We start from the raw sequence: 16,694 nt of genomic DNA on the forward strand, positions 1-16,694 counted from the left end.
GCTTTTGGAAGGGTGGGATTGGGTGAGGGGTGGGAGGGCTAGCAAACGTCTTCACCTGAGGATCTCGTCCTCCAGCTCCTGCAGGCTTCTCTTTCCTGAGGCGATGCTCATCACCAGATTGTCCTTTTGTTCTTCCAGGTCTGGGCGTTCCTTACGCACCACAATTCCTAAGAGTTGGGCTTCCAGACCCTGCCAGCAGGAAACACCCGCGCACACGTACACAAAGCTTGATGAGGACACCCTCAAACTCGAATAACACTTGGGGAGTTAAGACCAAACATCACAAACTCTAACCTGCTCCTTGACGGCAAAATTGACAATAGTGGTCTTTGTAGAAATCTCGGGGGTATAGTGGGGATTTGACAGCTTGGTGGTGATGTAGAAACGGAATTCCGGACTATATTCCAGCTCCTTGTCACCCAACTTCAACAACAGCCTGCCACCTAGGGACAAAGTGAAGCACATTTACTTGTACAGTGGCCCTCCATGAAACGGAGTGTGTGTGCGCGTGCGTTTGTGTGACCTATTCGCGTCAAGGACTTGTTGAGAACCGGGTTGAGAGACGGGTCCAAGTCCTCCTGGACGTTCTGCAGCAAGACAGGGTTCCCAAATTGGATGGCATTCTCCATTATAAGCATGTAATCCGGCATCTGGAAGTCGATTACTTTTAAGCCCTGCGCAAATTCACACACAAACACACACTTATGTAGTGAGTCAGCTGCATTTTTACATTTTTGATGATAGTTGTATTTAAATATCATCTCATAGTGTCACAGCCTTCTGTGATATGATTTACTTTCATCATCTCCATTTTCTTGATCCACTTCAGAGCTTGACCTTGCGGGTCCACCATCAGCGGCCATCTTGACCCCACCGAAAACATCAACAACAAAAAAATGACAATACTTCCGAGCCTCCAAACAGTCATGAAAGCCAAATATGCAAATTGTGTGTGAATGCTGAGAGATGCTGATAAAATGCTTGCATAGGATGCCGTACAAAGTGGCCAGTGGCTCACATGAGCGCATCCGGATTGGATATTTAATTGTCGCTGAATGTTTGACGCATAGCATTTTTCACGCTAGCCTGTGTTTCGGTTCTGACCGGTTGCCGCGGGTGACGATGACGCCGTTCTCTGTGGAAAAGGCATCAGAGGGCAGGCCTTGAATGTTCCAATCCCTGACTGCGGTAGGGTTTGAGAGGAAAGTGGCAAAACTAAAGCCCGGGGTGCAGGGGATATCCTGGCGCTGGACCTGAAAAGACAAAAAATGGCCGCTTTTGAAAATACTGGAAAAGTGTGATCTCGTCACAATACAATCAAAATGCTGTTGTCACCTCTGTCATCCAGATTTCAAGCAGCTCCACTCGATAGTTGGAAAGGAAGGGGCCCATATAGGACAGAAATGAGGCTGCGAGCAAACAGTCTCCAACCAGGTAGCCCATGTTGTTTTCAAGACCCTGAAAGCGCAACGTTAGCTACAACTCAACCAACTTGGTATATGCGTGCGTGAGTGCGTGCACGTCCTACCTTCACCGTCTGCTCCCAGCGGACACCCTCCCCGGCCAGGCCTTTCACCAGCTTGTCGGCTCGGTCCAGTTTCACTTCCATCTCATCCGACCTCCTCTTCAAGTCCTCCTTGGTGGCCACTTTTTCCGCATACTGTTTGTTGAGCTGTGACAGTTTGTCGCCCACCTGCAGGCAAAGGGTGACCGTCACATTGGCCGTCCTTTCTTTTATTTTGTGTAGTGCAGGGGCGCTCAAACTCATTTTTGTCACGGGCCACTTTGGAGTTATGTCTTCCCTCGGAGGGTCATAAAAACAGTGTAACCGAATAAATGTTTAGTCAACACATCGTATTGAAAAAATGATGGCTCACCAGTTTTGAAATCAGTCAGGTATTTCTTCAATTATTGCTCAAATTAATAAAAACGGGGCAACAAAATGATTGCAAAATGTCACCGTTATTTATTATGTATGACAATTTGAGATTTCCGTGCAGGTTTAAGCAAGGATCATGGAAGTTGACACAGATGATTTGCTTTCGCGGGCCATATAAAATGACGTGGCAGGCCAGATCTGGCCCCCGGACCTTGACTTTGACACCTGTGGTGTAGTGGATGTTCGTAAGCAGGTACCTCTTTGAGTTTGCTCTCGGACTCAGCCAGTTCTGCTTGCTTTTTTGCAAGTTGGGCCTCGGCAGCATTGAGCAGCTCCCGCTTTGGCTCCACCACCCTGAAGACGCACCCGTACACCTGCGAGGGGTCAACACGTCTCTGTGTTTGCTTCTGTGCCATATCGTCGCTGTTGACGGCGCACGGGGACTAAACCCATACCTCCATGGCTCGGACCCACATGCAAAGCGATTTGGCGGCCAGAGACACTTTCCCAATGATCTCTGGCTGGAAGTCGGGGTGCCTGCAGTAGGTGCCGATCCTCTTCAACACGCGGTCCGATATGTTTTCCTTGTCAAAGTTGATCAGGGTTTTGATGAAGTTGGCCTCCCCTGCCGCGGATATTTCAAGTGAGAAAGACTACATTGCGATTCTCACGCTGACATCATAGAGAATCCCCCGGACTCACCCAGCTGTCTCTTGGCTTCTGCCCAAGTTGGCTCCTTGTTGAGAAGGGTCATGACCGCCTGCATCACTTTCTCCACCAGAGCGGGAGGACGACCGTACGACTTAATCTCGGTCATGTCCTTCTTGTTCAGAGACTCCAGAGCCTTTATTGTAGGGAAAACGGCCACATTTGAAGGCACTTCCGCAGACGGGCACACAATGTGGCGGCCTGAACAACTTGCAGAGTCCAGCGATACCTTGGTGGCCTCATCCAGGGCCGGCAGGGCTTCATCTAACTCCTTTAATGCGGTCTGTGCCAGGGCTTTGCATTGAGCCTCCTCCGCCGAAATTTTCTCTTTTTTGGCACTCACCGTCTAATCACACACATGCAAATAAATCACGCAATCGCAACATACCGCACTGGATTATATACCTGTATGCTCTCACGACTGCATGGGAATCCGCCTTTGGTGTTTTACCTTCTGCTGCGTGTCAGCTTCCCTCGTCTGCTGCACGATGACCGTCAGGTACTCGTCGCACTCCTTCTGGTAGTCGGCCACCTGCTTATTAGACTCCTCCAGCTGCACGGTCATGGCGGCCACCTTCTCGCCCGTGTCGCTGATCTTAAAAAGGCCGTTCTGCAGCTTGTTCACCTGCTCCCCCAGTTCCTGCCGCTTCTCTCCCAGAAGCCTGAATAAACAAAGACAACTATTCATAGGCCACAAAAGCCACGAAACAGAGCGCGTCCATCATGGTCCCTTTACTTCTTATATCCTGACACCAGCTCCAGGTAGTTGGTGGGTGTCACATAATTATGTCTTTTCAGCTCCACCTTCATCTTGTGTGAGCCCTCCACCACTGACTGGTGCGTAGTCACAAAGATGGAGGCCACCTTGGTTTGGCTCTGCAAGGAACAAAGCGGAATGATTTTCCATGCATCCATCCATCCATTTTATACCGGTTATCCGGGGTCATCCTCGGGGGCCTCCTGCCGGTGGGACATGACCAGACCACCTCACCAGGGAGGCGTCCAGGAGGCACCCTACTCAGATGCCACCTCATCTGGCTCCTCTGAACGTGGAGGAGAAGCAGCTCGACTCTGAGCCCCTCCCGGATGACCGAGCTTCTCACCTTATCTCTAAGGGAGAGCCCGGACACCCTGCAGAGAAAACTCATCTTGGCCGCTTGTATCCTGAATCTCGTTCTTTCTGTCACGTGATGATTTTGTACAGCAAAATTACACCCACCCACAAAAACACACAAAAAAAAAAAATACGGCTTCATAGAACTGAATGAATGCCTGCATCTCACTCCCTCAGTAGATCCCAGCTCCAGTCCTTCCAAGTAGCGCTCAGCAACCTCCAGCAGAGCATCTTTGGGCCACTCACAGAACCAGTCTATGGTAGTGCAGTTAACGAGAGCCGGGTATTGCAGAATACGGTTTCTGCAAGTGGCAAACAAGCCTGCTAGTGATGGGAACTCGGTGTTTTCATCCTTTCAATAGTTGTGCCACTCAGCAGGAAGAATAGTGGGCTGCAGGAGGACAGTGCGAGGATACCTGAAGGGGTCTCCCACCGGACTCATGCAGAGAACAACGTGCAGGTTGCTTCGGACCCGCTCGATCAGGAAGCTGAATAAAGAGTTGGGCGTCTCCAACACATTCTCCTTCCTGGCTGAGTCAGACAGGGCGTTGCAGACCTCCACAAACTCGTCCTGCTTATAGAGATTGGGGACTTCTCCGGAGCTCAGGATGTTGTTGATGTCCTCCAGGAAGGATTCGTCCACAATCTGGGTATCATTGAACAGGAAGACTGTGGGCTTGCTGTCCACACCGGTCAAACGGTAGAGCTTCTTAATGTCTGGGATCGGATGGAGACGAACCTAATTATATTTGAGCGGATGTGAGGACGGCTGGAAGCTTCCCGGGTCACCTTACCTTCTCTGAATTCGAGCTTGCGGTACTGTTTGGTGATTTCCACCTCGAAGACCTGGTACTCGCAGATGGAAGCCGCCATCCTGGACAGGCTCTGTCGGCCCGAGCCCCCGACGCCGACCAGCAGCATGTTGCCCCTCGGCTGGCTGATCACACGGACCACGCGGGTTACTGCGAACGCAGCGCAGAGAACGTTGGCGGGAACCCCCCGATGGCCGGACGTGGCATTCCTGCGCTCTCACTGTGTTCAATGGCGTCCCGGAAGAGGACCAGGTTCATGGGCACGACACCGGGCGTCAGGTTGTAGTCCTCCAGGTGGGTCTCCATAAACTTCTTAAGGCTCGCCATGTCCAAGAGGTCTTCATACACTCCAGACTCGGTCAGGAAATCACCTGACACACACCAGGATAATCTCAGTAAAGGCTATCATAAAGCCCACATCATCCTTGGTGAGTTTATGTACCAAATACTGGGGGTTGTTTATCGGGGCAGACATTGTGGAAAACGAGGTCAAAGAGGGAGCCCATCTTCTCCCCTAACAGTGTGATGAAGGCATCCATGTCACTGCGGTCGATAAGTCGGTCGGAGAAAACCCTGAAACGCATCATTGGATCGAGAACATCAGACCACACAGCGCCAATTAAATCCCTTGAGTCGGCCCGGGGGTACAAAACAAGTGGGTGTAACACCTGAAGCACTCGTGGATCCACAGTCTAACCATGTTGTTTTTATTGTCGTGGAACTCTGGATGGGCTCTCAGCAGACCCTGAAACACCTACGGTCAAAGGAAGGGCCCAGAGAAACAGAAATGTGATACATGGCTGCCTTGTAGCGACACTGCCAAATCAGTGCTGCACGTGCACCTTGGAGATATCCCGGAGGTTGAAGAGGTAGTGGGTCTTGGCCGGGGTGGGGAGAAAACGAGCCGTAACAGAATAATACAGCTCCAAAGTAGCCTGGGTCAGAACCTCTCCGACGGGCTTGACGTCCTCCTTAAAAACTTGAAGCTTCTGGTTGATCATGGTGCTGAAGATGCGTTTGATTTGGGAGTCCTGAAGGAATGACATTTGTTGATTTTGCGGGCGTTGTGGATGATGCAAACTTGGAGGGGGTGGAGGGGGGGGCGAACGGGACTTACGTTGGGGAATGTCATGTTGATAAGGTTGAAACGACTTTGCAAGCGGTCAGAAATATGAGTTCGTCCTCCTCCAGGGGGCCCCATGGAGGCCAGCAGGGACATTTTCTAAAAGTTGCATGCAGCAAATTACAGGATTATCAACTTTTAATATCGAATCTCCCCGTCCATCTTCCCTCACCTTGACATAAGTCGTCGTCTGTTTCTGACGGTCAAACCAGAAGCCGTAGTCGATCCAGAGGCGCATCAGCTCCAGCGGCGGTTGGGAGCCAAAGAGGTCGTGCGCTGGCATGTTGAGGTCGTCCAGGTAGCACAGCAGGTCCTTCCCCCCCACGGGCACATACACACCTTTGGTCCTCTTCTCTAGGCGGCTCTCGATAATGGCCTGGATGTTGTTGGAGGTGGTCTGGACATCCACAAAAAGACAGAGCCAGTCGAACGTTTGACATTTCAACATTCCTCGTATTGGATGGCACCACAAATCAAGCGTCCACCAACCTGTGAAGACATGTTGATGGTGAGCGTGGACCACTTGCCGCTGTCCAGGCTATGCAAGACCCCGTGGACCACCGAGGTCTTCCCGGTGCCGACCGGCCCCGTGAGCAGCACCGGGTACTGAGCATTCACCATCGCCGTGACCAAAAAGTTGTAGCGAACCGTGTCCACCGTCGGAACCATAATCTTGTAGAACGGAGAGCTGCGGGAGAGGGGAAGCTTTTACAAGCGGTTTGCTTGCAACCCAATGGCATCTCGATACTCACTTGGGGTTGTAACGCCAGCCCTTTGGCAGTTTATTTTCAAACGGAGCCCAGGCTTTGCTTTTCATGTCGACATAGTACTCGTAGACTGTGTCCTAAAGGACGGAAAATGGAAATCAGGACGTTAACAAGAAAACATTACTCGAGGTTGAGTGACGGCGCGTTCTTCTCATGCTCTAACTGGGACCTTGATGGGAAAGGTGCCGTCCAACTCCCGCAGAAAGTTATCCATCCTCTTGCGTCCCTCCTCATTGACAGAGGCACAAATGGACCAGATGAGGCTGAAGGTAAACCAGAGCTCCACGATCCGACCCAGGCTGTCCGCATCAGACATGTTCAACTGGGGGCGGGAGTGGAAAGGGGTCGGAATGGTTACCTTACTGGTGACGGGAGAGGGGGCAATTACTGGAAGAGTACAAGGGGAACCTTGCTTGCGGTCAAGGCGTCATAGAGGCGGCAGAGCGAGACAATGCCATTGAGTTCAGTGACGGGGATCAACTCCTTGCAGTTTTTCTTTTTGAAGGTCAGAGTTTTCTCAATGAAACTGTCGAACAAACACTGCAGATGTGCCACCTCAGCCTGCGAAAAAAAAAAAAAAAAAACCTGGAGAAATCAAATTTGGTTCCGTCACATGCTGAGACTGAAGACACCCGTCACGTACCTTCTGACGTTTCTCGAGCCAGGATTTGACAAAGGGCTTCCATCCCAGGTCGACGTAATCATTGTAGACCATCCCGCAGCGGGAGACTGTCGCGGGCGACGCCTGCGCCAGGTTCTCCACTTCAAACAGCAGCGACACCTGTTCGGGCATGGAAATTCTCTCCCCATTGATGAGCGTGAGCACCTTGTTGTCATCCATGACAGAGTTCATACTCTCGATCCACAGCGTGTCCACCGGCCCGTCAAATACAATCCACTTCTCATCTGGTTTGTCGTCTACAAAGGAGTTCACCGCAAAGCTCGTCATACATCCGCGTGTCCGAATGCAAGAAGATGTCGGTTTACCTGCACAGGCTGTTCTCATGACAGAGGAGAGAACTCCGTCAGACCACTCATTGGTGGCGAGGTCATTTTCGCCATACAGCTCCCCGAGGCTCATCGATTTGGGGTTGAGAGGATAATCCTTTTGTGCCACGAGAGGAGCCGTGAATGGTCACAACAGTTTGAAGACACGACGCCCGTCAAGAGATGGAAAAAAAAGGAAATACCTGCACGAGCTCGTAGCCCGGCACTTCCTTGTTGTGCATGGCAATGAGGGCATTTTTCAGCGTCTTCCACGTGACGGTCTTACCGCAGCCCGTCTTGCCCACCAGCATGGATGAGTGTCGGGAGTTTTTGGTCTCATAGAGTTGGATGACTTTGGTCATTGTGAAAGGGGTGACCTGCAGGCCTTTCTGGCGAAGTTCCACCTGAATGGCTTCCTTGAGCTGCGAGACAAATGACAGCATGAAACAAACCAAATTTGTATTTCCGACAATAGTGCATTAGGAGTGAAGCTCAGCATACTTTGCCATAGTCTATAACGGGCGTTTCTACATCAGGGAACAAGTCCTGGATGATACCGGTGAACAGCGGCAGGTCAGCGGATGTCAGTTTAGCAATATTCATATCTTTCATGGCCATGAGCAGGACCTGAAGACGGAAATGGTCCGGGTGAGGAGTGGACGGAAATTGCACGGAAACCTCCTCGTTCTGTCCAAAAGACTCACTTCTTCACCGGGGACGTTCGGACAAACACGTCGCTTCTTGCCTGCGTAGCGCAGCAATGAAGTGAGCGCACGGAGGCCAAAGTCGTAGTGATCCTGTTTGGACAGCTGCTGCATGGCCAGGGAGTAAAGGGTGAACACCTTCTTAGCCAGTAGCTGCCAACAAAGAATCAGAAGCGGTGCGGATGTTTTAGTTTAGAGCAGGAGTGCCCAAAAGTTTGGTCCCCGAGAGCCCCTGCCCAGTCCGTTTTAAATGTCTCCCTTCATCCTACAGACCAATGACGAGGATCGTTGTCAAGCTTCTACAAAGCTGATCATTTGAATCATCAGCGTTGGAAGAGGGAGACATCTAAAACGGACTGGATAGAAGCTCTCGAGGACTGGGCTTGATTTAGAGATGAGTCCTTTCCATTTGTACAACACCTTGCAGTCGTTAAAGCCCTCTCCAAACAGGATGATCTCGGCAATTAGAGTAGAGTCTGGCACCACCATTGAGATAGGTCGGAACATGGACTTAAGGTTATCTGGAAGCTCGGAACGACCGGCGTAACCTAAGAAAAACAAAAAAACAGAGCGGAAAGAGTGGAAATATATATAGAGTTCATTTTCAGGAAAGCACTTCCTCAATCGTTGACCAACCGGGATTCATTGTGATAAAGACGCCGCATGAGGCCACCAGGGCGATGTTGTGTTCCTCAAACTGGAACCTGGTTTGCAGCGCCGAGAGGGCGGAGAGAATGGAAAGGATCTGCTGGGCCACCACGGACAACACCTCGATGTTGATTCGGTTGAACTCGTCGAAGCAGCCCCACGCTCCCGTCTGGCTCGACGGCGGGCAGGCAATTGGTCATTTGGCAATGTGACGCCAAGCTGAGCAACGAGCGCGATAGCTCGCTCTCCTGCCGACTTCCTACCTGCGCCAGGCCGGAGAACATGCGGCCCATGGACTTGTAGTCGAGGCCTTCGGAGCAGTTAATGACGATCACGTACATCCCTAAACTCTTGCCCAAGTCTTTTGTGGTCTCTGTTTTCCCAGTGCCAGCGGGCCCTTTGGGAGAGCCGCCTCGATGCAGATGGAGCGCCGTCGTCAGGGTCATGTAACACCTGGGGCATGTTATCGTTTGTTCTGTGAAATATAATTCGCCATCCTCTCTTTTTGAGGATCCACTGAAATCATTGAGCTTGCTACCTGTCCGTAAGTGGCGTGATGACAAGGCGTCCAGAGTTCCCCAAGTACTCGTATCCATACGTGAAATGCGTGTTGGTCTGTCGGATGATGCAGTTGTTCAAATCCTGTGGCCAGAGACAAACAAATAACCTTCAAGGTTAGCGGATGGACGCGGTGTTCCTTGGACAGGCATCATGGGCGCCCGACTTTTATTTAAAGAGCAGCGAATTTACGGCACCTTCTCCCAGTAGAGTCTCAGCTGGCACAGCCACTCGAACGCGTTCACATCGTTGCAGCCCGCCTTGGCCAGTTTAACGATGACGTCCCGTGCGTGGACCTCCACTGTGACCAGGGCGACAATCTTCAGACGCAGCACCTTGGACAGGTTGCTACGGATCATATCAGAATATCGCCTAAGCAGGGACACCTGGGGAGTAGGGAGAGGGAGGGGGTAAAGCTTGTAAATTCATCGAGTCTAGCTGCGTTTGGAAACTAGCATCTCATGTCGTGGCCATTTAGGGGCTATCGGAAAGAAGTTGCGCGAGGCAGCAAAAAAACCGCACCTGTTTCTTCATCATGGTTTTCAGGGGGCCCTTGTCTTCTGTCTCCTTGCAGGTCGTGAGCGCCTGGGTGACATCGGTTGTCCACTGGATCTGGCTGGCTGTAATGAGCATCTAAAGATACAAAGTACAAGAGAATTGATCTCATCGAAAGTGATATTTGTCATGAAATTGTCATCGTGTTACCTGTCCCGGCCAGTCTTTGGACCACTTGTCCCGCTGGCTTTTCATCTTCTTGAGCGCAACCATGCAGTCGTACAGGGAATTCTTCAAAGTGGCGCGCATGATCTTCTCGATATCGCACAGCCAAATCTGGACAGAATACGAGCCGTTCATCTCTCGTTTTCAAAACTTGCCGCCGCGAGCTGTCCTGCTCACAACTATCGCACCTCCACAGCCTTGTCCAGTGGCACCGCTTTAATAAATTCCACCAGCTCTCCGTCCGAGGAGAACATGGCAGTGGCGTCTAATCTTCTGGCCACCTGCGAGAGACACAAAGACGCAATGGCGGCGCTCGGCTGGTACGACGTGTGCGATCATCTCGTCTTGTCGACGCAGGTGACTTGCCTTTTCTGTGCGCAGGCTCTTGATGTTGTCAAAACACTTCTTGAGATGCGGCTGCATGGCCTCGGGATTCTGGGATTGGCCCAGGATCTCCAGAACGTCGTCGTTGGACAGGAAGTAGAACCGTGGGAAAATCTGTCTCTTGGTCTCCAGGTACATGTCCAGGGCCTTCTGGATCTCCTCCAGCTTGGCATTCATGCTCGATAACGTCTCCTGCAAACCTGACCAATCACAGGCCAGATAAAAGGAGCTATTTTGCACTTGGACTCGAGTCAAGACATCCGATGAAGCCATTTTGAAATACCGGGATGGTGCGTTCCCTGTAGGGCATTGTTGTTCTCATGGAGCCGGGTCATGATGATCTTCCAACTGGCGCTAATTTCTTGAAATTCTTTGCACTCTTGCGGGAGCTGCTCCCTGATGTCCTTCCCTTGGAAAATATTCTGTCGGAGTGGAAGAACATTACTGTACATGAAAACGCTTCACAAGAGTCAAACGGCAGAGGAGGGAGTCGGCCTTGTTTCGGAACCTCAAGATAGATCCACTGGCGTTGCACCGTGAGCACCATTTCGATGATTTCCATAACTTGGGAGAGCTGACGTTCCCAAGTGTCCACCTCCTTGTCGAAAGCTTTGACAAATCGGGAGGCCTTCATGGTGGACAATGTCACCTGGTTGTCTTCCAAGGCCTGGAAAACGTCCTCTGTGCCCCTGCAAAGATATGTTTTGTTAGCTCTCCCGGCTTCCAAATTTCACTTCTCGGCCTCACCTGAGACGAAAGTGGCCTTTGTCTTTGTAAGGTGTAATATCGAGGATCATTTCATCCCACGTCTTGACGATCTCTTCGAGACCCTTTGAGAGAAATATGCCAAAAGTTTTGATTTGCCAGCCAGAGGCAAATCTTCCCCACCTCGATTCGGGTCATTAAGAGGCACCTGTTCTATGGAGAGTTCCTTGCTGGCGGCCCCAGAGATCTCGCCGATCTTGTCTGCAAACTTGTCGAAACCCAGCGAGATAATCTTCTCTAGGTTGAAATCGTCACTGGTGTGGTCAAAGGAGCTCTGCACATGATCACAGATCTGCTTCCAGTGTCTGGAGGAGGCGCGGCAGTGGGCGGGGCATTATTTGGAGACTTGGACTCAGGTAGACTTATTACACAGAGACTTGGACTCAAGTTGCACTTGCGTGATTGACACTTTACCTCTCTCTCATCGCTGGGTTCCTCATGTCAGCAATAAGGGGGATGATTCTCCTGAATTGGTCGACCCTTTTTTTGGACACGTCCACAATGTCCCAGTTCTTATCCTGCAAAGCAAAAATAAACCACAAAGTCAAAGTCGATTCGCGATCAGATCTCTTGCCCTTCCATGAAGTCGGACCTTGAGCTGCCTCTGGAGTTTGTGGAGGATTTTATAGATTTCCTGTGCTTTGCTCTCCATGTTCTCAGTGCGAAGCGTCACAAACTGATCCCCCTTCCATTCGTCCCAGTTGGAATCCCACTCCTGCGTGATCTCCCACACCTGCTGCAAGAAGTCCATATCCTGCGCGACAGAGTCCAAATCAGCAACTCGTTTCTCCTGGAATGATATCTATTGATAGGTCAGACCTTCTCCAGAGCTTGGATGGTCTTGGAAGGTTCCTGCTCTATCTTGAAGAAGCTCAAGCCTTTCAGAATAAGGCTCTCCTCCTCTTTTAGCGCCTCAAGATGTTTGTGGTGCTGTGCTGTTGTCCTCAGGGCCGCGACGGTGCCGATGGCGGGATCAAATGGACCTAGGCGTGCAAAGAAGCACACGCTGTTGGTTTCACGTATGAGGAAGGGTCGGGGTCCAAATCTCAGGCACACAGAATAAAAGTAAGAGCCAAGTGTGTGGGACCTGTGGTGTTGAACTCCTGCACAGCGGTATGGATTTTCTCGGTTAGTTCATCGGAGGAGCTGAGCAAGTCGCTCTTGAAATTCTGCTTTTGCCCTTGCAGCATGACGTCGCTGTCCACGAGAACCTGCTGGAACCAGTCCCACTTGGTGTTCAGTGTGCCACGCAGGTCCTGAAGCTGAAACGGCAAAATAAAGAAATAAATGAATAAGCCGGTGACTGTCAGGTCGACTCAAATACTGTAACCCATTCAATTTCTTGACAGACAGTTGCCGGATCACATATGGCATCGCGCTTACTGTCTGATCCAGAGGGAAACCATATTTGTCCAGAACAGCAAACTGTTCATAGATCAGAACAATGTCAGCCTCTGTCTTGGCCAAATTGCTCTGGAAGGACTCCAGGAGCCCCAGGCTCTCACTGAGCTCCGTCAGAGTCGTGTTAGGTTCGCTCAACCTCAAAACAGAGAAACAAAACAAAGTCCAAAACTCCGCTTCAAAAAAAAAAGAAAAAAAAGAAAAAAAAAGAGCTTTCCGTTCTTCTGCTGTCACCCTTTGATGACACACCTCTTGGCATTACGATTCATGGAAGCGTGCATCTCTTTGAGGGAGCTGCCAGCGATGCGCACGAGGAGCTGCATGAACTTGGTCTGCCACTGGCTGCAGTGCTGCACCAACGACGTCTTGAGCGGCGAGCAGTCCAGCACAATGAAATGGAAGTTTGTGACCGTCTCTTCCTGCTGGATACTCGTTTCTATTTCTGTGTACCTTGAAGTTCATTGCGGCCTTTTAAGTTCATTGCGGCAAAATGACAAAATTTCGACAAACGCGAATGGGAATATGCTGGCGGTACCTGTGTATATCCGCATCAAAAGAGGCAACCGGTTGATTCAGCTTTTGGTAACGTTGGATGTAGGAGTCCTTGTTGGTCTCCCAGATGTCCCTGTATTTGTCCCAGGTTGTCAAATATTCCTTTAGATGGCCGGCAGTGGCTGCCATCCCGGCGCCAACTGCCGCCTGTATGCCTTTAATTTCCTCATCACGCTCTAAACAACCAAGAAAAAGCAAAGTTAGAAAGGCATTTCAGCAGGTGACTAGCGGACAAATAAGTTGCCCCAAACCGATGTTGACGTGTATGGGATTCTCGTGGGATTGTTCGCCGGAGAGCAGCTCGGGGAGTCGCTTGAATTTGGAGATGGTGCTGATGATCTGAGGTAGGATGTCCAAGATTTGACCCAGCTCTCGGAGCGTAGGGGAGAACTCAACCTGTCAGTCAGATACATAAAAACAATGAAACACTAAATGCAAGCAAACATGAGCACTCGAAGCCTTGACTGCCTCAATGAAGTTTCGGGAAAGGACGAAAGGTAGCAAACAAGCGCAACGAATGACAACCCTATCGGGGGACAGGGTGCGCGAAAGGGTTAAAGTGTGTGCACATTTGTTACATTTGAATAAAGGCCAGTGAGGATCGAACCAGACCAATGTCGCCCGTACCCTGAGTTCGGCTTTGGGGTCTGCCTGGCGTAGTGACACCAGCACTCGAAACAAAGGGGTGGGTGAGGACTTGCGGTCTCCGTTGATGGCCTGCGCTAACTTCTGCATGGAGCGCTTGACGTTGGTGCGCAGGGCCTGCTCCAGCATGTGGTCCACTTTCTCCGTGTACGTGACCCAGTGCTCTTGCACCTACGGCAAGCAGAGTCACACCTCCGTTCATTGCAACCTTAACGTCCTTATGGGGTATCACAACGAGTCGAAAGTACATAACGCGGACCCAGTCTTGAGAAACACTACTTGTTCAAATCCAGAGATGAGTAAAGGAATGCGAGTGATAAGACCGAGGTTATTCAAGTTCAGAAAGACTAATGAAAAAAACAAAAATTAAAATACAGAAAACATTTCATTATACAAATAAAATAAACATGACAATCCATTAAAAAAATAAATAAAAAAAATAACGTACGTTTATAAAAACTTTTACATTTTATTTGGTATTGCTGAACGTCCATACAGAAGAAGGAAGGTCAAGGGAGGTCGTTTGAGAATTGTAGTTTACTGTATTGTTCTATACTTTGGGATCTTTGACAAATACTGTAGTCCATACATTTAAAAAAAAAATAATAATAATTTTTTTTTAAAATGAAAACTAAAACTAATGAAAACTCAAATGAACACATTTTTGAAAAAATTAATACAAACTAACAAACCTGCTCTAAAAACTGATTAAAACTACCTAAAAAAGAAAAAAAAAAAAGTCATCCCAAAATAAAAACTAACTACAACGAAATATTCCAAACTATGAGAACACCGGTACAGACCTCAGGCCCATCTTTCGAGAAGGTGTTGTGGATGTTGGTCATGATGTCGACGGTGCGCTGAAAAGCAGAGCGCAATTGTTCATGCTGTCGTTGTCGGTGAGTTCTCTGGTCGGTCTCAAACTCCCAATTCCTGACCGGGATGACAAACAATGCGCACAGTGGAAATTAAACAGACGCCGATTTTCTTCAAGGATTTGGTCAAGCTGTGTGCGACATGTAAAGCGCCGTCACCTGTACAGAGTCTTCCCGTCCAGCCGAACCAGCAATGTTTCGCTGATCTGGCGACAGAGGTTAGTGATGGTCAGATTGGACGCTTTGTAGCCGTCAACTATCACTTGCACCTGCGGCGGAAAGAGGCAGGGGAGCGCGGTCAACTCAGCTGAACATTAAAACGAAAAGCGTCAACGAACGGTGACCTTGGAAACGTGTATGAGGCAGTCCTTGACAAAGGTGTTGGAAGAAATTTTAAACATCCAGAAGAGTTTGGTGAAGCCTGGCTGAATCTTTTTGTCAAGGACGTGGATTTTCTTGGAAAACAGACCCAGCTCGATGGGAGTGAGCATTCCGATGATCCTGTCGCACACAAGTTTGACACGCGGTAAGGAAATGCAAAATGCACATGACGCCGGAGCGGTTCCTTGGGGATAAGAACTTGCTGAGATGCAGCGGGTGTCTGCTGACCGGTTGTAGTCCCGGGCCAAGTGCAGCGCTTTTTCCCTGAGGCATCGGAGGCCCTCGCGTTCCTGGTAAATCTCGTTCACAAACTCTGGGATGTCAAAATTTTGCCGGCTCCATAACCCGATCTCAGCAAAGAGGTTCAACAGGTTGCTGTGAGGGAAGCAGTCACGTTGGGAGAAAGGGAAAAAAAAAAACCCACAGCAAATGAGAAACGGCACTCATGATGGCGGTGCTGATTTTTTTTTTTTTCAGTGCCCCACTTGTCAAAGTTGACCTCGATCCTGTTGTCCTTGCCGTGCAACAAAAGGGGCCGCTCCAGCTTCTTGACGTACTGCAGCTCCAGACTCTGGAGCCACTCCGCAAACTTCTGCGTCACCAAGTCATTCAGATTGCGAATGGATTGCTCGTAACTGACCAGCACCTGCCTGCAGCTGTGTGACTCGGCCTCGATGGGGATCTTCTTGAGCACCTGTTTTGGGAAAAAAGGGAAAGTGGGAGTCATACGGGGAGATCCGTCATGTCATGAGTGGAACAAATTTGGTGGGACTCACCCCCATGAGGTCTTCCAAGTGGAATTTGAGGGCCCTCGCTCGGTGGGCTTGGCCTGCCAATGGTGGCATGTAGTCAGGGATTAACACCATCTTCCGATCAATTTGCTTCATGTTCATATGCATCTCCTTTTTGAAGATGCCATAGATTCCATCCACCATCTCGTCAATTTTGCTCTTGATCGACTGTGACAGGGCGGAGGACGCGGGAGACGGTATTTTATTTCGTTAGATTGCGAGTCGTTCAACGCCGACCGAGGAGACGTGCGCATCGCTCCGAGAAACTTACCTTTCGGGCAGAAACGGTTTTAAAAATGTCCATCAGCCGAAGACCTTCCTCCACGGAGTTGACGGTCTTGAACACGGAGGTGATCTGGCTTTGTAACATGATGTCCAGATCTTTTAAAAATGCGCGGAACCTGAACACAAGTGCATACCAACGACTTTGGAGTATTTCGGCTTCGTTTCGGTGCCGAGTCATGACGTTCCTACCTGTTGAACTCAATGTGCCATGCAGTGTTCTCCACCTCTAGGATGCCTTTGTCTACGGAGCGCAGGACCTGAAGGCCGTGCTGGAACTTGGTCTCGATCTTCAAGAGGGACAGCGTGAGTTCCGGGCCCTGGTAGCCGCTGAACCACGGCAATGGTCTCTGGTCGCCGTCTTCCCAGCGGGCAAACTGCTGCTGGCTGTCGCACACCTAGACATGGCACAGAACGGATGGTTTGGACGGATTCGGAGCCATGATATCAACGCCAAATTACCTCAAGCAAATCTTTCATTCTTTGAATGCAGGCATCAACAGGGACAAAAATATTGGTTTGGTCTAGTAGCCAGCCTTTTTTAGAATTCCTGATGTGCAAAAAAAAAGCGGGTGGAGATGTTATTTCAAAAACAGCA

General features: G+C 50.1%; 1 protein-coding gene across 1 annotated transcript in view; it reads right to left on the reverse strand.

Moving 5' to 3' along the window:
• The window catches only part of dnah2 (dynein, axonemal, heavy chain 2), a 29,128-nt gene that overhangs the window by 8,998 nt on the left and 3,436 nt on the right, over positions 1–16,694 (reverse strand). The window contains exons 11-72 of the mRNA XM_019856012.1: positions 16,559–16,646; positions 16,289–16,494; positions 16,086–16,215; positions 15,800–15,982; positions 15,509–15,717; positions 15,252–15,398; positions 14,987–15,143; positions 14,802–14,911; positions 14,571–14,700; positions 13,750–13,938; positions 13,374–13,518; positions 13,106–13,298; positions 12,820–13,020; positions 12,553–12,709; positions 12,257–12,431; positions 11,989–12,152; positions 11,762–11,923; positions 11,584–11,687; positions 11,318–11,474; positions 11,152–11,234; positions 10,913–11,093; positions 10,688–10,826; positions 10,387–10,604; positions 10,209–10,301; positions 10,006–10,131; positions 9,823–9,933; positions 9,498–9,686; positions 9,281–9,384; positions 9,006–9,195; positions 8,731–8,911; positions 8,515–8,642; positions 8,095–8,247; positions 7,892–8,017; positions 7,594–7,812; positions 7,391–7,508; positions 7,047–7,321; positions 6,812–6,964; positions 6,573–6,725; positions 6,389–6,480; positions 6,126–6,324; positions 5,809–6,033; positions 5,631–5,735; positions 5,356–5,544; positions 5,182–5,267; positions 4,956–5,086; positions 4,735–4,884; positions 4,496–4,663; positions 4,118–4,418; positions 3,871–4,003; positions 3,324–3,463; positions 3,039–3,249; positions 2,817–2,933; positions 2,582–2,723; positions 2,335–2,504; positions 2,137–2,253; positions 1,529–1,693; positions 1,336–1,458; positions 1,105–1,253; positions 797–863; positions 524–674; positions 295–443; positions 56–189 (exon numbers count right to left, since the gene is read on the reverse strand). Of these exons, the coding sequence (XP_019711571.1) occupies positions 56–189; positions 295–443; positions 524–674; positions 797–863; positions 1,105–1,253; positions 1,336–1,458; positions 1,529–1,693; positions 2,137–2,253; positions 2,335–2,504; positions 2,582–2,723; positions 2,817–2,933; positions 3,039–3,249; positions 3,324–3,463; positions 3,871–4,003; positions 4,118–4,418; positions 4,496–4,663; positions 4,735–4,884; positions 4,956–5,086; positions 5,182–5,267; positions 5,356–5,544; positions 5,631–5,735; positions 5,809–6,033; positions 6,126–6,324; positions 6,389–6,480; positions 6,573–6,725; positions 6,812–6,964; positions 7,047–7,321; positions 7,391–7,508; positions 7,594–7,812; positions 7,892–8,017; positions 8,095–8,247; positions 8,515–8,642; positions 8,731–8,911; positions 9,006–9,195; positions 9,281–9,384; positions 9,498–9,686; positions 9,823–9,933; positions 10,006–10,131; positions 10,209–10,301; positions 10,387–10,604; positions 10,688–10,826; positions 10,913–11,093; positions 11,152–11,234; positions 11,318–11,474; positions 11,584–11,687; positions 11,762–11,923; positions 11,989–12,152; positions 12,257–12,431; positions 12,553–12,709; positions 12,820–13,020; positions 13,106–13,298; positions 13,374–13,518; positions 13,750–13,938; positions 14,571–14,700; positions 14,802–14,911; positions 14,987–15,143; positions 15,252–15,398; positions 15,509–15,717; positions 15,800–15,982; positions 16,086–16,215; positions 16,289–16,494; positions 16,559–16,646 (9,561 nt within the window). The remainder of the gene's footprint in view (positions 1–55; positions 190–294; positions 444–523; positions 675–796; positions 864–1,104; positions 1,254–1,335; positions 1,459–1,528; positions 1,694–2,136; positions 2,254–2,334; positions 2,505–2,581; positions 2,724–2,816; positions 2,934–3,038; positions 3,250–3,323; positions 3,464–3,870; positions 4,004–4,117; positions 4,419–4,495; positions 4,664–4,734; positions 4,885–4,955; positions 5,087–5,181; positions 5,268–5,355; positions 5,545–5,630; positions 5,736–5,808; positions 6,034–6,125; positions 6,325–6,388; positions 6,481–6,572; positions 6,726–6,811; positions 6,965–7,046; positions 7,322–7,390; positions 7,509–7,593; positions 7,813–7,891; positions 8,018–8,094; positions 8,248–8,514; positions 8,643–8,730; positions 8,912–9,005; positions 9,196–9,280; positions 9,385–9,497; positions 9,687–9,822; positions 9,934–10,005; positions 10,132–10,208; positions 10,302–10,386; positions 10,605–10,687; positions 10,827–10,912; positions 11,094–11,151; positions 11,235–11,317; positions 11,475–11,583; positions 11,688–11,761; positions 11,924–11,988; positions 12,153–12,256; positions 12,432–12,552; positions 12,710–12,819; positions 13,021–13,105; positions 13,299–13,373; positions 13,519–13,749; positions 13,939–14,570; positions 14,701–14,801; positions 14,912–14,986; positions 15,144–15,251; positions 15,399–15,508; positions 15,718–15,799; positions 15,983–16,085; positions 16,216–16,288; positions 16,495–16,558; positions 16,647–16,694) is intronic.

This window comes from Hippocampus comes, unplaced genomic scaffold (assembly GCF_001891065.2).
Source record: "Hippocampus comes isolate QL1 unplaced genomic scaffold, H_comes_QL1_v1.1 scaffold246, whole genome shotgun sequence".
In the NCBI taxonomy this organism is placed as follows: Eukaryota; Metazoa; Chordata; class Actinopteri; order Syngnathiformes; family Syngnathidae; genus Hippocampus; species Hippocampus comes.